The 25,340-nt window shown below is 39.6% G+C and overlaps 1 protein-coding gene across 17 annotated transcripts in view; it reads right to left on the bottom strand.

Annotated features, from left to right (window-relative positions):
• SYNE1 (spectrin repeat containing nuclear envelope protein 1) overlaps positions 1-25,340 on the bottom strand; it is a 476,190-nt gene that overhangs the window by 387,865 nt on the left and 62,985 nt on the right. For all 17 annotated transcript variants that reach the window (XR_008422842.1, XM_053904367.1, XM_053904354.1 and 14 more), the window contains one exon: positions 6,215-6,276. Coding sequence is in view for 16 of the 17 variants with exons in the window: in XM_053904367.1 (XP_053760342.1) it covers positions 6,215-6,276 (62 nt within the window). In the remaining variant the exon portion in view is untranslated. The remainder of the gene's footprint in view (positions 1-6,214; positions 6,277-25,340) is intronic.

The raw sequence follows: 25,340 nt of genomic DNA, 5'->3' as shown, positions 1-25,340 counted from the left end.
CTAGGAAAAAGTTGAAACTCTTTTTTTTTCCTCCCAACTTAGCAATTTTCTCCTTTCTTGTTCTTAGAGATAAAATAACTGGGCACATTATGTACCATAATAAATAGGTGAAACAAGACTAGTATCTTGGTTACTAGCACAAAAAGTATTTTCAACCTGGGTCATTTTCTTACCTTTATTGGTAGATTTCAACAGAAAATTGTAGGGGGAACAAACACAACATAGGAATAAAATGCATTTTAACTCTTTTAAGTAGTTTGGCTCTGCGATTATATGAAATGAACCCAAAGCACAGAGCTATGCACTACAGGGATTGAAATGAATGAAATGAAAGAGGAGACAAGCTCGTTCATGTCATCATGCCAGGACTGAGCTCCCATTCCTTTATTATAAATTTGGAAGAAATACTCATGTGCTTCAAGCCAGACCTCAGAATGAACTTGGGGCCTGTTATGGACTAAATGTTTGAGTGTCCCCCAAATCCATGTTGAAGCCTCTACTGTGATAGTAGAGGAAGAGGGGCCTTTATGAAGGAATTACATGTGTATGAGGTCATGAGATGATGCCCCCAGGATGGGACCAGTGTCCTTATGAGAAGAGGAAAAAAGACCAGAGTTCCCTCTCTCTCTGCCAGCTGAGGACACAGCCAGGAAGAGGACTCTCACCTTGTTGGCACATGATCTTGGTCTTCTCAGGCTCAGAACTATGAGGAATAAATGTTTGTTCTTTAAGTCCCCCCAGTCTACAGTATTTTGTCATAAAAGCCCGAGCTGACTAACACAGGGTCTACATTTGTTGCGTATTTGTTGGACAAAGTAAACAAGCAAACACACAAACAACACATCAAACCAGACTCAATCTGATCCAACAAACTACAAGGGACCCAGTTCTTTGAAAGCCGACAGAATTCAGGTCTCCATGCTGGGAGTAGACTATCTCTTAGTTGTAGTATAAGCCACTACCTTGATTATTTAATAACCAAGAAGAAAGAGAGAAAGGGTGCTTCAGAAAGCTCTGGTGGATTAAAAAAAAGACATTGAGACAGGTCAAGTTGCTTATTTGTGGGCTATTTTTTCTAGTGAGAAATGTTTGTAGCCTGAGTATGGCCTTCCCTGTGACTGAAAGCCTGGGTGTTGCTAATTGGTGATGGGGAGCCAAGGACCAAAAACTCAAGAAGCTGCTTTCACAAGAGACATAATAAGACTCTCAGCATAACAAAAACTTCTGCGAAAGCTTAGCTGACCACAGTTGTACGTGTACGTGTGTGTCCACATGCGTGCCTGGGTTCCACGTCCCTAAGGTGCTAGAGTGATGGGACCAAGCACACTCAGGCATCACAGAATGGCTTGGGGAACAAGTCTTACCATGCAGCAGTTCGAAAAGTGACACAATGTCCTGATTCAGGGGTCAGATCGAAGATACGAAGTTGACCTTCTTTTCTGTTGCAAGTGAGATATTAACATTCTCAGAAGGGAGCCCATTGCAATGGATTGGGAAGTGTGTGCTACCATTTCAGTTTGAGTGTACAAGTAAAGGTGACCTCAGAGAGACTGTGAAGCCCAAGATATGCAGGTTGCATGTGTTTTTGTAGGGTTTAGGGTCCAGACAGAAAGAGATGGAAATGGGGATAAAGATAGGAATGGGGAAATTAAGATAGAGGCAGTAAGGGGGCTGCTTGGAGGTATAACGGAGGAAGAGATAGGACAGAAAGATCGAGATGGTGCAGGGACAGGAGACAGGTGGGTGGGGGAATGAGAAAGGGCTGGAAGTGGAACACTCAAAAAAGGACAAAGGTGGGCAAAGGATGGGAAAGAGAAAGGAATGAGTTGGGAATCATGTGGTTAGTTGCTAAGACAAATGCAGACAAACATTGACTCTATACATAGATACTCTAAACCTCTGCCAAGGCAGGGTCATGGGTCAGATTTGATTTTCAAAATGTTTTCCAAATATAAGTGAGTCCAGAAAGGAATATATTCTCAAATGAATTTGAGTGTTTTAGCTATGTTTGGCAAGGTACTACAATGGAGGTATAAATAAATTCAGGATGGCAAGTATAGGTATCCTTCTTATACTTCAGTTTTCTTTTTTCAAGATGACTCAGGAAAGAAAGAAATCAAAATTCAGAAGAGAAAAAAACAAACAAAAAAATCTCTATTACATAAGATAATAATGGAGCAGTTGTGGAAGTAATAAGTTTCTGGGGTTTTCAAAACAATACGATTGATGTAAAAATGTGTAAAGTCAGGAAAGCACATGGACTTTAGATTCAGGTCTGGATTAAAATCTCAGCAGCACCAACTACGAAGTATATGAAGATGTGTGCAATAAAATAACCTGTGTAAAACACTTGGCTCAATACCAGAGATTAATCATTTTCCCCAGGTGATAGCCTTACGATTCTAACAAAATAAGAAAAGATAGACTCTTTGCTGTTGGTGTATTAATCACCTCTGTCTGGTACGCAGCACTGTGCTTAGAGCTATTAAGATTTATAAAGAAATTCTGAGAATTAGCATATGCCTTAAAGACTTTACACGGGTGTTGGGAAGGCGAGGTATACAGTTCAAAATAATTATAAGACATACTAAACTTCTCCACCTATGCTACAGGTTCTGGAGAAGGGCTAAGACTTTGCACTCTTCTGCACTACAGGCAGGAAAACCAGAGAAGGCAGGGGGGAGGCACTGGAGGAGGGGTGCAGGGGCAAGGCTACCACGCTTGGAGCGTTTGCTAGGGGACAGACAGCCTCACTGCTTCGCCTGTGGTCAGAAATGACTTCATGAATGAGAAAGGCTGACACTACCCAGTAAAGGTAGGGCTATAGATATTTAGACGGGAAATTGCAGGGGTGAGCTTACAAAGCAGGGCTGGAAAACAGAATGGAAAAAAAATGCACATTGGTAGAGCCTAGTCCAATAACCAGTTATCACGTAAGTATGTAAAGTAACTTGGAGCAATGGTAAAACAATGATATTTGAAAACAAGCTCTTGGCATTTAGTCCCTTCACAAAGGCCCTTCATATACTGTGCACCATGGCATACATTCGGATTTCCCCTCTTTTTAAGTATTCAGTACATAGATGAGTATATCCCAAGGATTCTACTTGAAAAACTTTCACAAAGATATTCAACTCCTATTCAAAAATAATTTATGTTTATTTAATTTTGAGAGAGAGAGAGAGACAGAGAGAGAGAGAGAGAGAGAGCACAAGCGGGGAGGGGCAGAGAGAGAGGGAGACACAGAATCCAAAGCAGGTTCCAGACTCTGAGCTGTTAGCACAGAGCCCAGTGCGGGACTCGAACCCACAAACCGTGAGATCAAGACCTGAGCCAAAGTCGGGCTCTTAATCAATGAGCCCCCCAAGTGTCCCTCAACTCCTATTTTTAAAAATCTGAAAAAGTTAATTATAAATTGTAACTTATAATTTACAATTATAAACATTTATAAATATTTTTGCAATTAGATTAGGAAACACTGTTAACCTCCAAGAAGGCTAATAGTGTAAGGAAATGGGCATTTGTATATGCTCTTGGTATACATTAAAACTGCAAACATGTATACCTGAGGACTATTGACCCACTTCTGAAAATGTATCTTAAGTAGAAAAATCACACATGTGTACAAAGACATATGCCCAAGGACATTAAGTGTAGTACTGTATATAACATTAAACAATCGAAAACCACTTAAATGACCATCAATAGGCTACAGGCTAATTTATGATTTATAATAAGTAATTATATTTTTAATAAAATATTATTCAGCCATTAAAATTATTACATAGCTCCGTATCCACTAACACGGAAATATGGGCTGAGTGAAACAGAGGCATACACAGCAGTATCCTGCAAATCATTTTTGTGAAATTGTGAGTGTCCATCTCTCGGTCTGTGAGTTCGAGTCCCGCGTCGGGCTCTGTGCTGACAGCTCAGAGCCTGGAGCCTGTTTCGGATTCTGTGTCTCCCTCTCTCTGACCCTCCCCTGTTCATGCTCTGTCTCTCCCTGTCTCTAAAAAAAAAAACGGTGTAGAAAAACGGTGATCAACGTGATGGTGATGATTTAAGGTGAAGATCATGAGATTTGAGCTGATTTCTACTTTCTTTACACTGTAAGAGGGTTGTTACTACTATTACAATTAGCATGTAACTTTCTTAACAATGTGAAGAAAAACAATAACTCTATTTTCATTTTGGAAAAAAAAATAATCTTCCCCAATTGATGACAATTCTGTAGCAAAGTAATGACTGGCTGGCACCAGCCAAGACCAGAGAAAATGAGCCCCCGGAGGCATTTACCGCCTTTTCACAGGGCAGATTCCGGGGGCAACCACTATGTCAGAGAATTCTCTTCTCATCAAGGGACTTCTGGAAAGCAATGAAAGGAGATACAATCCCAGTTTACCAAATCCAGACACATTGTTTAGTCTGCTGTCATAACCGGATTGTGAACCTCTCAAGGCCTGGGTAAGTGTCTTACCAACGTTTTCCTCTCTCCAAAGCCTACCTTAGACACACAGTAAGCAGTTAATTTGTACAATGGGACCGCAATAAATCGCCATGCTTTGTTTGCTTCTGAACTGTAAAAGACGCTTTGGGGAAGTCCCTGATCAAAAGTTGCTCATGGGGTTATGCCTGGAACACTGTAGGGAGGTACCACTCGCAGCAAAGGATCCATTAACTGAATTCAGACAATTGTCTGCGTTTACAAATGCAATGTTTTTTTGGTTCGCATGTTTTTTTCAACTGCGTATTTATGAGACTAATTTTATTGTAGTATAGCCATATTGGAATTTGTTTTATAGTAGCATTTATGTTCAAAGTCATTACAATGTGCAAATACATAGTCATCTGATACAACCTCATGTTGGTATGGATAATCTCAGAGTGATTAGTCTTTTTAGTGTCCTGACACCACGGTTACTTGGCTATCAAAGCACCTAAGAAGAGGAGCGCCTGGGTGGCTCAATAGGCTGAGCATCGGTTTCAGCTTAGGTCATGATCTCGCAGTTTGTGGGTTTAAGCCCCGCATCGGGCTCTGTGCTGACAACTTAGAGCCTCGAGCCTGCTTCTGATTCTCTGTGTGTGTCTTTCTCTCTCTGCTCCTCCCTGCCCACCCACCCCCTCTCTCTCAAAAATAAATAAACATTGGGGCTCCGGGGTGGCTCAGTCGGTTAAGCAGCCGACTTCAGCTCAGGTCATGATCTCTCGGTCTGTGAGTTCGAGTCCCCATCGGGCTCTGTGCTGACAGCTCAGAGCCTGGAGCCTGTTTCGGATTCTGTGTCTCCCTCTCTCTGACCCTCCCCTGTTCATGCTCTGTCTCTCCCTGTCTCAAAAAAAAAAAAAAAAAAAAAAAAAAAAAGTTAAAAAAAATAAATAAACATTAAAAAAAACCTTTTTTTAAAGGCACCTAAGAAGAGAACCCAAATCCTGTCATAATCTACTCATACTAAATTCTGTGCTCAGGACAGACCACTCCTTGCTTCTTTCTGTTCCAAAAGAAATTGGCTGAATGGGTGATGGGCATTAAGGAGGGAACTTGTTGGGATGAACACTGGGTGTTATATGCAACCGATGAATCACTGGGTTATACTCCTGAAACCAATATTACAGTGTATGCTAACTAACTTGAATTTAAATAAATTAATTAAAAAAAGAAACCAAAATTCAGCACAAATTCTCCTTTTTTTCAAATGTTTATTTGAGGGAGAGAGGGAGAGAGCACAAGTGGGGGAGTGCAGAGAGACAGAGAGAGAGAGAGAGAGAGAGAGAGAGAGAGAATCCCAAGCAGGCTCCATGCTGTCAGCAAAGACTCAAACATGGGGCTCAATCTCACGAACTGTGAGACCACGACATGAGCTGAAATCAAGAGTCGGACGCTTACCCAACTGAGCCACCCAGGCACCTCACAAATTCTCCTTTTCATATGACATACACATTATTACAGAAGAAATAACTGAACAAAACATTTCATCAGAATTCATAGCATTGACATGAAGAACTGACCTCATGACTCTAGCTGCCCATTCATTTCTTCTCAGAGGCAACGTCAGCAAATGCCACATGTAGGCAACGGTTAAGCTGACAGAACTGCCGATATCATTGATCAGTATTAGTGACAAGAGCGTCAAGAGTATTCCTTTGTTACACTTGGCATTCAGTGATTTATCAGCTCCAACCAAGTAAACATAGAACTCTGGGTAATTTCCTTTACCTTGGTCAGATGCGAGTTGATCCATTTCGTGAAAGTACGTTTTTGTACTATCTCTTGCTCATCTAGAAGAAAAAAAATAAATCTAGTTAGGTAACACAGTATACCGTGAAGTCATATCCTAAAAAACATTCAGTTACAAACTCTAGAAATAATCATATTATTTTGTTTTCTAACCCATTTTGCCAATTGTTGTCTTGGAGGAAGGGACAGTACAACTCCAAGTAGACTATTTCCGATTTATGTAAAAAAAATTTTTTTTTAATTTTTATTTATTTTTGCCAGGGAGAGACACAGAGTACACATGGGGGAGGGGCAGAGAGGCAGGGAGACACCGAAGTAGGCCCCAGCCTCTAAGCTGTCAGCGCAGAGCCCAATATGGGGCTCAAAGTCACCAACCGTGAGATCATGACCTGAGCTGAAGTCGAACACTCAACCAAGTAAGCCACCCAAGCGCCCCTAGACTATTCCTTTAAACATTATTAGCAAATGCTTCAAAATTTTCAATATGTTAGCCCGATGTTAACCTTCATTCACTTATTGACAGTTCACTATACAATTATACCCCAATAAAGCTGTTTGAAAAAGTTCACTGAGACCAACCAAGTGCCAAGTTTTATGTTAGGTGCAAAGAGATAAAGAGAAAACAACAGGGCATTGTCCCCGCCATGAAATAGCTAGAAGTGGAAACAGCAAGCAAGGGCAGGTGCATAGTCGAGGGTTCTACAGTAATGTCATAAGATAGAGCTGTGTATGTGAGGCATTACAGGGACTTAACCAGATGGGGAGTGTGGTGAACACTCTTGTGGTGACCCTCAAAGATCCCACCCCTTGGGGTTCACACCCTTGTGTAGGCAGACTACAGGCAGTACATGTGACTTGTTTCTAACCAACAGAATATGGCAAAGGCAACGGGCCGTCACACCTATAGACATGTGACTCTGTATTAGATTCCATCCTGGCCAACTGGAGTGATTCTCCTTTTGGCTTGGAGGAAGCAAATAGCCGTGTGGTGAACTGACCATGGAGGGGGCCGTGTGACAGGGAAGGGCAGGCCGCCTTTAGGGAAGGGTGGTCTCCAGCCAAAAGTCAGCCAGCAGCTGGGACCTCAGTCACACAGCCACAAGGAAATGAATTCTGCTAACAACCCGAATGAGTTCAAAGGTGCATTCTTCCCTATCTCAGCCTCTGAATAAAAATGCAACCTAGCTGACATGGCAGACTTGTCCGCTTGCTGGCCGACTTGCGGGACCCTGAGCAGAGAACGCACCCAAGCTGTGCATGGCCTCCTGACTTACCAATTTTGAGGATGATAAAAGAAAACTGTTTTAAAATGCTAAGTTTGTGGTAATTTCTTATGAACCAAGAGAAAATTCACATCAGATGCAAAAAGAAGTAGGGTCTAAGAAGGTTTTAATTAGAGGCATAAAGATAGGAAGGCCAGAGAGGGAGGGGCCAGTTTAACCCCTTATTAAGAAAAGGTGAATTCTATTCATTCCAACAACATCTACCGAGTGTCAACTGTTTATAAAACACTAGACCGGATGTTGGGAGGAACACAGTTGAACAAGACATCATTTCAATTCCTTGCCCTTTGAGGGCTGGTGTGCCCAGATCCACATCGCTGGAGCTGACCTCTTCTGGGCTTCAAGTGAGAACATCTAACATGTGAATATAAGCCCCATGAGGACAGTAACTTTGTTCCCAATGCCTACAAACATGAGAAAAAAATACTGTGCAATGAAGGAATGAAGAAAATTAGTAACATTTTAATTTGGAGAAATTTTGAATATATCCAAAGAACTTGCAGAATACCATTATCTTCAATGTACTTTAGGCATGCACTTCTAAAACTTTCAAGTACATACAAAAACAAATAATAATACATATACTTTTTCTGTACCAGGCACTGATATTTATTTTCTTCCTCCCTCCCTCCCTCCCTCCCTCCTTTCTTTCTTTTTCTTTCTTTCTTTCTTTCTTTCTTTCTTTCTTTCTTTCTTTCTTTCTTTCTTTCTCTTTCTTTCTTTTCTTTCTTTCTTTCTTTCTTTCTTTCTTTCTCCCTCCCTCCTTTCTTTCTTTCTTTCTTTCTTTCTTTCTTTCTTTCTTTCTCTTTCTTTCTTTTCTTTCTTTCTTTCTTTCTTTCTTTCTTTCTTTCTCTTTCTTTCTTTCTTTCTTTCTTTCTTTCTTTCTTTCTTTCTTCCTTTCTTTCTGTAAAGAACTTAAGAATTATATGGGATGTTTAAAGGGCTGAGTTTGAAAGAAGATGAGAAATTCCTGTCCAGGGGCACCAGGTGGCTCAGTGGGTTAAGCATGCAACTTTAGCGCAGGTCATGATCTCATGGCTCGTGAGTTCAAGCCCCACGTCAGGCTCTGTGCTGACAGCTGGGAGCCTGGAGCCTGCTTCCGATTCTGTGTCTCCCTCTCTCTCTGTCCCTCCCCCGCTTGCACTCTGTCTCTTTTTCAAAAATAAATAAACATTAAAAAATAAAAATATTTCTTTCCATATCTTTTTGGAAAACCCAGATAAAATCTCAAATTTAACTACAAAACAAACTGGAAATACAGCCACTCTGAGTTCTCAGAAAAAGAAAAATGTAATGGAATTAACTGTATCACTCCCTGACAAGGTCCTGTCAAACTTTGCTGAAAGCTTAATTCTAATAATTTTATTTGCTTTATTATTTTTTGTATTACATGTCTTCATTTGAGTATCTGATACATCTGACTCTGACAAAAATATTTATTTTTAGGCCTTTCATGATATGAATGGCCTATTATATTAAGGATTAGGTGACAACTAAATGTAGAGCAAAAAACAGAATTTACTGGAAACTATAGAAAATAAGTTTTAAAATACTAAACTGACATGCTCTAGTTCAAATTTTAAAAATATCACTTCAACATGTATTTACTTTTGACCAAGGAAGGGTATAAAGGAAACAAATGAAAAATAATTTATTTTATCAAAAATGTGATAGATTTGGCAAATGCTAAGTGAAACAATTAGCACCAAAGCAGCTTGCTGTCACCTAAAATATATAAATTCTGTGCTCTAAGATAATATAAGTCATAATGTCTTAACATCTTTTTTCTTAATTTTTTTTTAACGTTTATTTATTTTTGAGACAGAGAGAGACAGAGCATGAATGGGGGAGGGTCAGAGAGAGAGGGAGACACAGAATCAGAAGCAGGCTCCAGGCTCTGAGCCATCAGCCCAGAGCCCGACATGGGGCTCGAACTCACGGACCACGAGATCGTGACCTGAGCCGAAGTCGGACGCTCAACCAACTGAGCCACCCAGGCGCCCCCTTAACATCTTCTTATACGCAGTATGGGAAGTGATAATGCAAATTCATCTTCTGGTTCCAAATGCTTTTAATTATTTCTAGTAGTGTTATTTCCCCAGTGAATCAAAGTAATTATTAATTGGTCGGTTTGCAATGACTCAGCAAGGAAATACTCTGGATGAATCTACATATATGTAATCATCCTTTCATCAAAATTATTAACATGTCCTTTCCCTAAGAAATATTCTTGGCAAAGTCACGGTATTGTTTATTCTTCAGAAGTATTCTCTCTTTTTTTTTTTTTAATTTTAATTCCAGTATAATTAACATACAGTATTGTATTAGTGTCATGTGTACCCAGGTACTGATATTTCCTCTCTCTCTAATGATTCCATTATATTTTAATTATTTAATAATAAATTATTACATACCATATGTAATACATCCATATTAACTCATTTACTTCTTGTAACAAGTCTTCAAGCAAGAACTGTTATAAATGCCATTTTACAAGAAAACCAAGGCACGTAGACGTTAAGCCTTTTTACCAAAGCCACCCAGAGGCAGAGCCAAGCTTTAGTCTCCACAGTCAGGTTCTTACACCATCATACTACTGCCCAAGGATAGCATGGGAATTACCATATTAGTCATATCAAATAGTCATCAGATTAAAATGATAAATTCATAGTTAAACCAATTTGAGTTTGACCTTAAAATCTTTAGCTTCTATGAATAAAGTCATGCAGCAGCAGAATAATCTTAATTAATCAAACCAGATTTGATAGAATTCAGGACTTTATCCATAATATATAAAATCCAATTCTAGGTTTAAAATAGACTACAGTTACAGTGTATATAAATTTTTAAACTCAATTTGAGATTATACACAATTCTATTAATGTTACAAGATGTCAGTGTTTTAAAATCTTAAATGAGCACAGTGTTAGTGTATGAGTTAGAAATTTATGTAATAAACTATTGACATTACTTCCTGATTTTAAGTTGTTATATTTTTACTACTCTCACCTTTAACAGAACAATACTGCTATTGTACCAGTTTCATCTGATGGTAAATCTCTGAGTTTATATTTAGACTTTGGCAAAAAAGGTCTTTTTTTAGAAAGCCCAAATTATGGTTGTTGGTTTTTTTTTTTTTTTTTTTGTAGCATTCATTGTATATATGTAAGTGTCAAATTCTTTACATGTTTCCTTTTATATTACAGCTGCAAAAGCAGTTTACTGGGTTCTAGCAATCTACTTTTTATATTTTCAGACACAGCCAACTGAATTCTAACTAAATGTTTTCTGATTTTACTTACGATATTCCCCCAAATAAAGAAAAATTCCTAAAACTTCATCATGTCAGCAAATACTCATTTTTGATATAAAAATCTAAATAATTTAGTCCAGGATTTTGTAGTTAAATCTGATAACAACGGCATAAAATGTTTAAATTGTGGAAGTATTATGAAATATGAAGTGAATGTCTACCACACTGCATTAAAACAGCATTATGAACAATAACACTTCTTTATAAAGCTGTTGATGATGCACTGAACTAATCTCTACAATATTGGTTTATAGTTCTTCCTGTGTATAAGTAGTTATATTTAATAGAGTATTATTTAAATGTATTTAATTGTTAATCTTATAGTGACTTTTCTATCTTCTGCTTTTTAGAACAACATGATAGGGTCTTACCAAGTGTTCATATGTATGCATGCTAAATATTTCCAACAAAACTGTAAAAAGAGTAATGCATTAAGACATTTAGGTGAACATGTATACTAGTTGTAAATGCAGAGAACTCTATGTCACACGTGTAAACTCAGTTCTCCAGTTCTAGGAATCACAGAGAACAAGAAGTTAATCCTGTTTACAAGTTCTATTCCCTGGGGCGCCTGGGTGGCTCAGTCGGTTGAGCCGCTGACTTCAGCTCAGGTGATGATCTCACGGTTCATGGGTTCAAGCCCCACGTTGGGCTCTGTGCTGAGAGTTCAGAGCCTGAAGCCTGCTTCAGATTGTGTCTCCCTCTCTCTCTCTGCCCCTCCCTTACTTTCACTCTGTCTCTCTCTCTTAAAAATAAATCTAAAAAAAAATTTTTTTTTAGAGTTTTATTCCTTAATATCTATTAATACAAACTAAAATCCACCTAGTTCTTAAACCAGTCAGTGTGAGGTCCTCCTTGGGTCTTTACTTACCCTCATCCCCACCCAACAAACTCATAAGGAACTGCTGTGGATTTTATTTCCTGAATATCTCATCTAAATCAGTATTGGTGCTGTTATCAGTATTGGTGCTCATCTAAATCAGTATTGGTACCATCATCTTTTGGGTACCTATTTGTTTCCACCATTAGAATCTAAGTTTCAGATTATATGGCATGGACCACATCTGACTTATCCATCACTGTCTTCTTCATTATTGCATAGTAGATGATTTAATTACTAAAGAAATGAATGGATGCATTTGTTAAGTGCTAGAGACTAAGAAACAGGCCCTATTCTAAGGAACTAGTAATAAATGGAAAAGACAAATATGGAAATAATAGCTCAAAGCAATGTGTCAGCTACTATAATGGAGGAACATATAAAATGTTGAGGGAACATAAATACAGGAGTAACTAGTTCTCATACAGGGTAATGGCACAGGCTGGAAGAGTCAGAGAAGCTAAAAAAGGAGGTTACATAGAACATCAGCAGGTAAGTAGAAATTTGCAGGTAGAGAGCTTTTTAGGAGAAAGCGGCAGTCTCTTTTTTTTTTTTTTTTTTTTTTAAATTTTTTTTTTCAACGTTTTTTATTTATTTTTGGGACAGAGAGAGACACAGCATGAGCGGGGGAGGGGCAGAGAGAGAGGGAGACACAGAATCGGAAACAGGCTCCAGGCTCCGAGCCATCAGCCCAGAGCCTGACGCGGGGCTCAAACTCACGGACTCACGGACCGCAAGATCGTGACCTGGCTGAAGTCGGACGCTTAACCGACTGCGCCACCCAGGCGCCCCGACGGCAGTCTCTTAAAAACATGGCATGATGTATTAAAGCGACAGTAAAAATCTGTTACGGCTGAATTATAAAGCAGAGAGGGTTTGAGAAGGATAAAGAAGGAAGTGAGCCTAGAAAACAGCTAACAATCAGGTTCTTAAAGCCTTTGAATCACTTGCCACGGAGTTTGGTCTCCATCTTCTGAACAACGGGAAGCCACGAACGGTTTTGGACAGGACAAAGACATGATCGTATGAGACCTGAGACACAGAAATATATACTCCAGTGGCAGTGTAGAAGCTTACTTGGAGGAAGAAGAGGCTGGGAGCAGGGAGGATATTTAGGATTATACTAGCAGAACGCATGTTGAAAGTGATGAATTCTTTTAACAGGGATGAACAAGGTAAGTGAGATGGCTGCAGGGCAACAATTGGAAATGGACAGGAGCTAAGGGTGCTGTCTATATTTTTTTTATCATGAGCAACTGGATAATGATGCCACTCACCAAGGAAGGGAAGAGAAGTAGCAGGCTCCAGAGAGAGAATTATGAGGATTCTGGTGCATTGCAAATGCATCACGAAATGCCTAGAGAAGACGGTGGTGTCAGCTCAAAAGCGAGGTGAGGCTTCAGAAGCCAGAAAGAGTAGGAGGTGGGTGCCCCACAGATAGGAACCCGTAACAGCCTCCCATTTAAGGCCAAGTTTTGATCCATGTATGGGCAGAAGCAGCTCCAATTCTCCTCCTCTCTAAATTTGAACCTTGATTCCTTCCTAAAGGCCAGACTGTGTGAGGTAAAAAGAAAACAAAAACAAAAACAAAAACAAAAACAAACCAAACCAGTAGGTATGAAAACTAAGTGCTTCACCTTGGAGGTTTCCATCACTGGTTCTGTTTCAAAGGCAGTTGGTCTGAGAGACCTAAGGAGTTGGAAGCTTCTAGGTCTTAAGAGAGGTCTCTGTAGGAAGGCTATTATACAAACATGGCCCTGGTGATGTTATAAGAAATAATCCTGACATTCCAAGGCACTTTCGCTCTCTAGAAACAAGTGAAAGATAAAGGGAGCAGGATCTGACATTCAATTTCTAGATTTCTTTGTCCTGTTATATATTTCTTAGGTATTTTGCCATTTCAGGATAAGATCATGACACATGCAGAAATGAGGCCCTATTTGGCAACAGTGATTAAATCTGACCATTAACAAACTATCACACCTGACTATAGTCAACGGTTTTCCTCCTGGTGAGTCCTAAGTCATAGTAACAGTGACTTGCTGATTTTGCACAACTGTAGTTTGTCCGAAGTGACTTACACATGTATGTGCAAGCAAAGAGACCACAGTAAAAAGTAGCCTAGATTATGTGGAGCCTTTGCAATCAATCATGAAAATGTCGCTGCCTATAAACATGTTAGTTGTATTTTTATTAAATATAGTCCACAGATAATGAATTTACCATACATAATATGTAAAACTGTGAGACAGAGGTCCATGGTCATTAGCTTTTAAATAGCATTACTTAAATTTTAAAAAGTTTAAATATATGCCAATGTCCTTCTAATAGATGGTGACTTTAAAAATACTAAAACTTAAAAAGTAAAAATAAAAATACTAAACGTAATTGAAATTGGCATATTTCAATGTATTTAACAAATATTTTTTTAATGTATTTATTTAAATTCAAATTAGTTAACATAGAGTGTAGTGTTGGTTTCAGGAGTAGCACCCAGTGCTCATCCCATCAGGTGCCCTCCTTAACGACCATCACCCATTTAGCCCATCCCCCCCACACCTACCTCCCCTCCAACAACCCTCAGTTTGTTCTTTGTATGTAACAAATCTTCTATAAGAACGTATTTCTGAGAGAGAGAGCATTTCATAAATGGGTACTCACATAACGATGTTTATTTTCATCAGTCATGATCAATCATAAAGATCAAAATAGTGAATTCCTGGGTATATTTATCCTTAATATCATCTAAATATAAAATTACCAACAAAAGGGGCGCCTGGGTGGCTCAGTCAGTTAAGTGCCCGATTTCGGCTGAGGTCATGATCTCATAGTTTGTGGGTTCAGCCTCACATCCAGCTCTGTGCTGACAGCTCAGAGCCTGGAGCCTCCTTCAGATTCTGTGTCTCCCTCTCTCTCTGCCCCTCTCCCACTTGTGCTCTGTCTCTCAAAAATAAATAAACGTTAAACAAAAATTAAAAAAAAAAGAAAACACCAACAAGAAAAACTGCTTAAATAAGTAGATAAAGTTGTCAGGTCTGAAACTGCAATCTTTGACAAAAATATTAATGTATCATATATCGATACATTGATAACTTGCAATAGGCTATGATTAACTTGTTTGTGTTTTGCAGATTGTCATTCTATTCTTTAGGTGCATGAATGACAATGATGACTTAAATAAACGTCTTACAGATTTTCATTACCTGAAAATATAAATGCCAATTTAAAACAAAAATTTTAAATTATAATTTCCTAATTATACCTAATAAAGCTTTTCATTATTTCTGCAGAAGAATTCTTCTGCAGAAGAATTTACCTCCGTAAAAAGTTGGAAAGAAATTTTAAAGTAGAAAGTAGATTGGACTTTTTGCACAACCAGATGACATGGCTACAGACAGAAAAACAACAAAAGCATAGAGTAACAATGTAATCATTATTAACTAAATAACAGCCACAATGAGATGGTCGAAACCAAATTACTGGTTTGGGGATCAGAATCATATGATCCCAGTTGTGTATCTACAGTTGCTAAAATCATCACTAACGTTGTTATACAGGGGTAGGGTCCAAGGTATGTTGACTATTTCAACATAATGAAATAACGTTTATAATTATCCAATGTTTACATTGGTAAATTAAACGGATAAATGAAAAAAAAAATTTACAAAATCAGGCTATGGCTGATTACAAAATATCTACACAAATTCCTCTCATTTGGATTATCACAGCATTTGCAATGTGATTTTGCTGTTCCTCCTGCGGACACAAAGTGGATGCCACACCCCCTGAGTCCAGATGGGCCTTGAGACTTGCTTTGACCAAATAACATGGCTGACATGATTTTATAGGACTTCTGAGGCTGGGCCTTGAAAAGGCTCCATTTTGGCTCGTAGAGAGCTCTGCCCTGAGACCACCACACAAGAAAGCTGCCGTAGCACCCTAGAGGGAAAAAGTCATGTTGAGGAGAACCGAGGCACCCCAAGTGCAAGCTAGCACCATTAGCAGCCATCCAAGTCAGTGGACCTACCAGCCCTGCTAATGCTCCAGCGGAATGCATTTCTACAAATGAGCTCAGGCATAGTCAGCGCAGGAAACACCCAGCCCACCCACAGGAACATGAGAAACCATAATGTGTTACTACTTTAAGCCATTAAGTTTTGGTGGTGGTTTAGCAAAGACTAAGTGAAACAGAAACTGCTACTGGGAATCTAGTGCTGCTCTGACAAAGATCTGAAACATGTGGTGTTGGCCTTGGGACCAGGTGGGGAGGAGGCTGGAAAGAAACTATTAGCAGACGCTGAAAAGGACAGCAGACTCTGCTCTCAGAGATCAGAAGAGCCACGTGTATTTTATGTACTGTCTACTCTGTCATCTGCAGTAACTTGAATTTGTGCATTCGACTAGAGAGATTTCCTTGCAGAAAGCTGACAGTATCAACTGGCTTCTTCTGAGATACTGGAAGAGAGAGAGATGAAGTAAAGAAGGCCCTTTTTCATTTGCATTGGATTAGAAAGTATGACATTCCCAGTCTTTCCTGGAAAAATATTTGCAAAGTAAAACAGGGTTTTAGGATAACAATAAGTCAAGAGCGTGACTGTAAGACCCATTGTTGGTTTGTTTTTGTTTTTCTTGACGTTTATCTATTTTGAGAGAGAAAGAGTTTGAATGCACAGCTGGGGAGAGGCAGAGACAGAGAGGGAGAGAGAGAATCCCAGGCAGCCTCCGCACCTACATGGGGCTCGAACCCATGAAAAGTGAGATCATGACATGAGCTGAAATCAAGAGGCAGACACTCGGAAGCTGCATTGTTAAGAACCCAGAAAGATTTAAGGTAGTGCCTACATGACCTTCTCAACTAGATAAACCAGCTTCTAAGAAGCTTGAGGGCACTGACCACAGAGCCTTTACCTATGGTCCAAAAACTTTTAAATTTGGGGTTTGGGTGGCACAGAATGACTCCAAGCAGATTTTTAGGAAGTCAACAAATCTGCTAAGCAAAAACACCGCCACCTTGTACTAAAGGGACAGGACAGTTCAAAATGAAGACAAGACTTTGGAACCACACTTAATATGATGAGGAAGAAGGCTAAGAAGACAGTCAGCCAGGGGCGCCTGGGTGGCCCAGTAAGATGAGCATCTGACTCTTGATTTTGGCTCAAATCATGATCTCAGGGTCATGGGATCGAGCCCCACCTCAGGCTCCCCGCTAAGCATGTAGCCTGCTTGAGATTCTCTCTCTCTTCCTCTCCCCTCTACCCCACTCATACTCTTACTCTCTAAAAAAAAAAAGTTAAATTAAAAATTTTTTTTCTTTAAAAAGAAGGCAATCATCCATAAACATGAACCACTTCTTATCAAAAAGACAGGGAATGTCACTGGCCCCTGGATTAAAGGGACGAGCCACACGTGCCTGGCTGGATTTCAGAATTATTTCAGACCATGACTGTTATCTCTTTTCCCTTCTTCCCTTCTTTGAACAGAGGCATCTACTGCAATGGCCCTGGCTCCTCTCTCATCATTGCATTTTGGATGAATGGGTGCAGTCGCTTCTCTTTTTAGTTCATAGGCCTGGGGATTTAGAAGAATTATACTTGAAGAATTATACTTGAGCCTCATTTGTATGCAGACAAATGACAAGATGCAGATCACATGACACTGGATTTGAAGTTTGTTGACATCATTGGATGAGATTTCCGAGGCCTTGAGAGGAGGTGAATGTATTCTAATGTGGAAAGAATATAAATAATAGTGACCAGAGGACAGACTTTAAATTATGACCATAAAATCCTCTGGTTCCAATATGCATCCTCTTTTACAAGGTGACTGTGTCTTTCCTCTCATCAAGGGGTTGAATTGATTTCCCCCTCCTTGAATCTGATCTTGTATTGACCTTGCTTTGATCAATAACACAGCAAAAATGACTTTCTTCATCTGATTCTAGGCCTAAGAAGTCTTGCCGTTTGTTTTAGCTGTCTTGGATTTCTGCCTTAAAACCACCATGTAAGGAAAGAAGTCTATATTGGAGGACAAGATTCCATGTGTAGAAGAACTGAGATGCCCTATGATATAGCCGGAACCAACTTCCAGACACATGGGTGAGGTCATCTTGGAGCTAGTTCAGCCAACCCTGCAGATGAACTCATCCCAGATGAAGCCAGCAAACTGAGACCAGAAGATTCAAGGTTGATGCATCTGTCACCTCCTCTCTCCCACGCCCAGACATTCTTCATGTCAAGAAAGTACTTTCCCCATCATTATATCCCAAGAGACTAAATCACTGCCTGGCACGTTGTCTTAGATATATGTAAGATGATCCTTAGGAAACCATCCATGTTTAACTGTGAACTAGTGTGACAACCCACAGATTATGAAAAGTGGATTATGATTAGTTTAAGTTTGGAGTGATTTGTTACACAGCAATAGCTAACTAAAACAAAGGCATTTACTTGCATGATAGACACACAAGTAATCCTCCTTTTTCTCCCCGGGTCACTCTGTCTTCTACAACAGGTAGAAGACCTGTCTAGGCTTGCTTGGTTGGGTCCACTTCCTAGGCCTTTGATGTTCTTATCATATGAGTAAAAGAGAAAAAAGTGGCAAAGAACAAGACATGCAAAGTTATTCTCCACATGGTTAAGCATAGATTAACCAGGGACACACAGAAGGAAAGGAGAGGAGAAGGAAAACAGCTACCAGAAGAGTGGGCTTAAGGAAAAAGAGGAGTAAAGAGGATTCTTAGGGCATTTTGCCTCTGTTGAGTGCTCTCATCATTGCTTCAATTTTTGTAAAGCAAATGTCAAGAAAGACATATTGCTCTTAAGATTTTTGGAATTGGAATTGTATTTCTTTTATGTAAAACCAATGACCAGATTCTGAAAGCCCTGTTTCATTAAAGTTACTTCTATGAAATTTAGTACTATCTCACTATGAATCTAAGGCACAAAGGATGAGAAAAAAAATAATTATTTCAGCTCCTAAGTGAGAGTTTCTCATCCCTCAGCATTACTGACATTTTGAGCAAGATCAAACTTTGCCACGAGAGGCTGTGCTCTACGTTATAGGATGGTTAGGATCCCCGGCATCTACCCATTAGATGCCTATGGCACCCCACTCCCCCCTAACAAATTGTGATAATTAAAAACGTCTCCAGACATTGCCAATTATTTTAAGGGGGAAAAATCACCTCAGTTGAGAATCAGTGACCTAAACTATGCCCTTTTCATCTATGGATGACAATGGCAATAAACTGGTATGAATATTTGAAGATGTGTGTGTGTGTGTGTGTGTGTGTGTGTGTGTGTGTGTGTTTTAAGTGAATATATATATATATATATGTACACATATATATATATACATATATATATATATTTTAATGAATTATGATTGTTCAATTAACTACTCCAAAAAGTCCTTATCATATTGGGTTATTCCCACAGTTTATATATATATTTAAGCCGAAATCCTTTACACTGAGATACATCTATTTAAGAAGTGGCAAAGTACAGTGTCATTCAAATCTGGAAATTCATGTCTTATGTGGTGCAGAATGGGTCGTGGGGGGGAGTGGGTAGAGGGTATATATATCCTAAAATTGTATTTGGTTTATTTTACTATATTCTAACCCTTTAAAAAAACTTTTTTCAGAACTCTAAAAAAATAAAACAAAAATAGTTGATTGGCTTTAGTTGGTTAGTTAAAAATATAGCCTGAACCATTCATTATAGCATTTTAATTTTAACCATTAAACCTTTTACTTATAAGATTATAACATTTTAACATTTAACATTCATTATAAACATTTTATCACTGTCAGACCAGGAAAAGTATATAGCATGTCACTCAGCCAAATATAAAAAAAAAAATATATTTAAAAATTTAGAGAATTTTAATGTATTTGTTTGGGGCAGGGTACTTGAATATGGCTGGGTTTCTAAGGACACATAGATCAGCTAATGTGCCAGGCTGTTATCCACAGTCTCTCCCAATACAATAACGGGGAAAATGCTTTCTTTCCAGGAAGAATTTTAATCACATGTGGATGGAGATATGGGAGAGAGGATGTAACAGATATATCAGCCTTGAACCTTTAGGCCTCAATTTCATAAATTTTTAATAAAATCATTTTGTGGGGAGAAAAAAAACACACCTCCCCTGAATTGAGAAGAGGCTATTCATAATCTTTATCCCACCCAATGTTAAAATTAACAGTTTTCTCTGCAGAAATATGAATGCCTCTGACTCCAAGGTGCTCTGATTGAAGGTGATACATAACATGTGGTATTCCCAACATATTATATTCCCCAAATTCAAAAGATTATGACTAGGAAAACAAAGCTTAGACATTTGCATAAAGGGTTGTGTGTATGATACGAAAGTACAATGATAAAGATGTGTCCTGCAGAGGATTATAATCAATAATAAAGAAAAGTGATAAATATAATGAGAGTTCACTATGGCAGTTCATACCAGGGGCCTCCTCCAACATCTTCTAGTTCTAAATAGAGACAATACATTTGAATAGTTTCAACAGAGCTTTTGTGTTTTTTTCTGTCACCATATCCACTGTTTTCTGGCACTTTTTTTTATATCCACGATTGGTGGATATAAACGTTGATAAGAGGAGTGCCTGGGTGACTCCGTTGGTTAAGCGTCCCAACTTTACCTCAGGTCCTGATCTCACCTCTCATGAGTTCGAGCCCTGCAGCGGGTTCTGTGCTGACAGCTCAGAGCCTGGAACCTGCTTTGGATTCTGTGTCTCCCTCTCCCTCTCTGCCCCTCTCCTGCTTGCACTCTATCTCTCTCTCTCTCAAAAACAGACATTAAAAAAAAATTTTTTTAATGATAAGAAAATGATAACCTGTGAATTAATGAAAATACCTTATATCCTTAAAACAGTTGGATTTACTCATGTTTTATGTTTACTTCTCATTCCATTCACACAAGGAACCAGGCCTAGTAGACACAGGAGGTATTTTAAGCGGAGATGTAAATAAGGAAATGAAGCATGGTGAGAATTAAGAAAAATACCAGTAATCTATAAATTAGAATAAAGGCTACAGATCTGTAGAACTATGGCCAGAAATTAGATAGTCTGTGTCCTAGTCTAACCTAATTATCACTAGATTTATTTGCTGATTGTTTGATTCATTTAATGAATACCATCGCGCCCCTCCTGTGAGCTAGCGTCCTGCTCTGACCAGCTCTGGATGCCATCGGAGAGTATGGTGTGGCCCCTCCTACTGCAGTAGGGAGAACAGGAATCAGAAGGAAGGATGCTGCAGGTTCTGTACGTGCAGCAGAAAGTAACAACAAACAGTGACATGGAAGATGTGAGCAGATAAAAAAAAAAAAAGACCGCAGTTATGAAATTAAAGGCAACCTGAGCGTAGAGAAAGTGAAAGCCAACCCCTACTGTTTGCTCGCACTGGAGCTCAGGGGAACATGCTGCTTCTACATCTAAATTTTTTTTGTAATAAATTACAAATAAAAGTCACATAAGAAATAAAAGTCAGAGGACAGCTGATCCCCTTGATGAAGGATTACTTCCAGTTAGCATAGAAGTCTTTGGAAAAGTTTTAAGCTGACCCTGGACGAACCTGTCACGTGTAGCTCCCTAATTGTAAAAAGTGGCCCAACTCCTGACTTTGCAAGAAAACTACCACAACTTTGAAATCTTTTCCTGGTTTAAGTACTTAGCAACACAAGAGTAGCAGAAGGAAAGCAGGTACTGGAAAGTGTCTTAAAATACCTTCTTCGTACAACCACTCTATTTTAACATTAAACTGGACTTCAACACTAGTATTTCAACCAATCAACATACAGTGTTTTATTTGGGGCTGGGAGAGAGTAGTTGATTACAGCGTTCACATATTTTACATTCAATATTTAGTCTAGGCTTTAAAACACATATAGTTTTTCCAAATAAATATGACTTTTTCTTATCTAGGATCTTCAAAATTCAGTTGTTTTTGTTTTTTTCTCACCAAAATACTGCCCTTTGTCTTACGCAGGTTTAGGATTACAATCCCACATTTAGGGATTTTATATTTGAAAATATTGCTAATATTATTTCTCATTCACACCTTGGGATCTAAATTTTCCTTTTCTGTCTCTTCACTATTTTTATCAATATTCAAACAACACAGTAATTGGACACAATCTTACTTATCTTCCATTTTATACTGCATGTCCCCGTCAGAAGCAAAGAGGGCTACAATCTTAACAGTGAAGTTCCTGAATCTAAAATGGAGGCAGAATTATCAAAAGAAAAGCCGAAAACAGTAAAACTGAAACATAAGACTGAATCACAAAGTTTGAGGAGGAGACGCCGGAAATTCCAATCCCAAACATACCCAACCCTGGATCGTAGACACGTTCAGTGAGCCACCCGGAAGACCTGCATTTGGTGTCCAGTCATAAACAGAGCCCCAGAGGGTGTGCCATTTGTGACTGCTTCAGGACTGGAGCGACGGCAGTGACCTGCGTCGTAAATGAAAAGTCACTGGAGCATAGAACCTGCGGCCACTCGGCCATTTGCGGAGGCTTCCGTGGGAGACAACAGCTGCTGAGTGCCAGTGTCACAAATGAACTGCCTCACGTGTTCAAGCTTATCTGTAGAGTAATGTGTCATTTTTTAATTTTTTAAATAGTAACGATAGCTATCATCTGTTGAGAAGGTATCATGCAGCAGGCATGATGTTATGTACCTTCATGATCCATATTATCTAACTTAAACTTGGCAACAACCCTATGAGAAAATATCCCCCTACTTGGATTTTATATGTAAAAAAACCAGGGCTATCTCTATGAAGAGAAGCAGCGCTATCAACGATAGCCAAATTATGGAAAGAGCCCAAATGTCCATCAGATGATGAATGGATAAAGAAGATGTGGTATGTAAATTATGGAAAACTACTCGGCAATGAAAAAAGAATGAAATCTTGCCATCTGCTAGAGGGTAATAAGCTAAGTGAAATAAGTCAGTCAGAGAAAGACACATATCAAATGATTTCACTCATGTGGATTTGAGAAACATAACAGATGAACACAGGAAGGAAAAATAAGATACAAACAGAGAGGGAGGCAAAGCATAAGAGAGACAGAGAACAAACTGAGGGTTGCTAGAGGGGAGGAGAATGGTGGGGGTCGGGTTAAATGGATGATGGGCATTAAGGAGGGTACTTGTGGGATGAGCATTGGATGTTATATGTCAGTGATGCATCATTGGGTTTTATTCCCAAAACCAAGACTACATGCTATGTGAACTAACTTGAACTTAAATTAAAAACAAAAACAAAACCCCGGGGTTATCAAGGTTCATCAACTTGCCTACGGTGACACAGACAGACACCAAGTGGAAAAGCATGGTTCTGCAGCAATCCAAAGCCTGTGCCTTCACTCTACTTTCACATCCACATTGTCCATTGGGGTTCCCAGAATATTTTATACCATATGATTGTTACCAAACCCTAGAGATCGTCAACACTATCCCCAACTCTCAGATTAAACAACCCACTTTCAGAAATAAATTGTCTCAGCAAATGAGTTGACACTCAATTGTCAACTCCTATGGTGCAGGGGGACTCCTTATCCCCCTGCACCGTATGAGCAACTAATTGGCTAGAATCTAACCAACAGATAGAGCACCTACGAGCTAAATTCTGTTTGCTTCCCCATCTTCCTGAGCTACAAGCTATAAGGACTTCTCCCCAGTGACACTTTGACCTGCTGTCTTCAGTTCTCCAACTGTTTCCATCTCTTCATTCTCCATCTCTATATTTGTATCTGCCTTGGTATTAGCATGTGTCACAGGTCAGGCTAACAGAGAAACCCACTCTAGAAGAAGTCTTGTCAGCAGGATGTTTTTTGGCATGTGCTTTCAGAAACATTTTGAAGGGTGTGAAGGAAGCAGCATTGGGCAGAGGGAGATGTTGAACTGAGATGCAGTTAGGTCTCTGAAGCTGGGATCTCTTTCAGAGAAGTCCTAAGTTGAGGTAAGGGGCCGGGACTTTGTACCCAGGCATTGATCACTCGTTGGATATGGGCTTCCCTGGGGAAGGGAGCATAACTTGGATGGGGCAGATCCCTTGGGCTGAGGACACATCCTGGGGAGGGGCTCAGCTGTCAACCTCCAGCAAGCAACGCTCAGGGTAGCTGGGGAAATGAGGGCCCTAAGACTGAAGGGCAGGACCTGTGCTGCACCCTACAGCTTGTGCTACATCCACCGCAAAGAGCCTATAATTCAAAGAAATGGCGAGGTCCCACCTCCGATGAGATAGTCAATTACACACAGTCTCCAAATCGTCCAGATGCTTTAGTCCCACCAGTCTGAACGCTTTGTCACGAATTCACATGCTATCTCAATCCAACCAGCCAAGCTGGGTTCTGCCTTTCTGCCCTCTGGGCTTTCCTCCAGGAGGTCCCTTTCTGCTTCTCCAACCAGAGAACTCTAGCAACCACTGTCTAGTTCTGCCTCCATATTACCATCCATCTTGTCAGATTCTTTCCCCTGCAGGTGATGCTTGATGCTGTTCTCAGCAGCTCCTCAAGGGCCCCAGCCAGGAGCTTATGCAAATAAGAAACAGGGATCGTCAGATACTGGCCCGCCCGTAGGCAGGACGTGGGCCCAAAATGTGCTTTCTTTCACCAGCAGTGTTCTAAGAAAATGTTTCAACTTGAGTGTTTCGGGGTGAGACTTAACATTTCCTAGTTTTCCACAGACCTATTACTCTCCATTTTCTTAGACCAGCTGCTTCTCAGATCACCTGAAGGTACCTGACTTTAAGACATCTAGAAAAAAGAAAGACCACGGGGCGCCTGGGTGGCGCAGTCGGTTAAAGCGTCCGACTTCAGCCAGGTCACGATCTCGCGGTCCGTGAGTTCGAGCCCCGCGACGATCTCGCGGTCCATGAGTTCGAGCCCCGCGTCAGGCTCTGGGCTGATGGCTCGGAGCCTGGAGCCTGTTTCCGATTCTGTGTCTCCCTCTCTCTCTGACCCTCCCCCGTTCATGCTCTGTCTCTCTCTGTCCCAAAAATAAATAAAAAACGTTGAAAAAAAAATTTAAAAAAAAAAAAAAAGAAAAAAGAAAGACTTGACTTCCATATATGCACAGGTGGAAAGTGAAGTAAGAAAGCAGTTGTGATGAGAAATCTTAGGAAGAGGTGACAAGCAGAATAAAGACTCTCCCAATTTAAAAAGAAGCTGTTATAATTTTAATACAATCATTTAAATTATATCCTTAAGGAAAGAATTTGTAATATATAAAACATTATATATGATATAAGTTATATATCATGCTTAATACATAATATATTATAAATATATAATACAGGGGTGCTTGGGTGGCTCAGTTGGTTGAGCGTCCGACTTCAGCTCAGGTCATGATCTTGTGGTTCGTGAGTTCGGGCCCCGCGTTGGGCTCTGTGCTGACAGCTCAGAGCCTGGAGCCTGCTTTGAATTCTGTGTCTCCGACTCTCTGCCCCTTACCAGCTAGTGTTGACTCTCTCTTTCTCTCAAAAATAAATAAAAACAGTCAAAAAATTATTAAAAACTAAAAAATAAATATATAACATAATAATGTATACTATAATATAGATGACATTAATATATATATTATATTATATTAGTTAT

Source organism: Panthera pardus, unplaced genomic scaffold, assembly GCF_024362965.1.
Source record: "Panthera pardus isolate Hobbes unplaced genomic scaffold, ASM2436296v1 HiC_scaffold_17, whole genome shotgun sequence".
NCBI classification, from domain to species: domain Eukaryota; kingdom Metazoa; phylum Chordata; class Mammalia; order Carnivora; family Felidae; genus Panthera; species Panthera pardus.
Note: the sequence above shows the minus strand (reverse complement) of the source record. Positions and strands in the feature narration are given on the sequence as shown.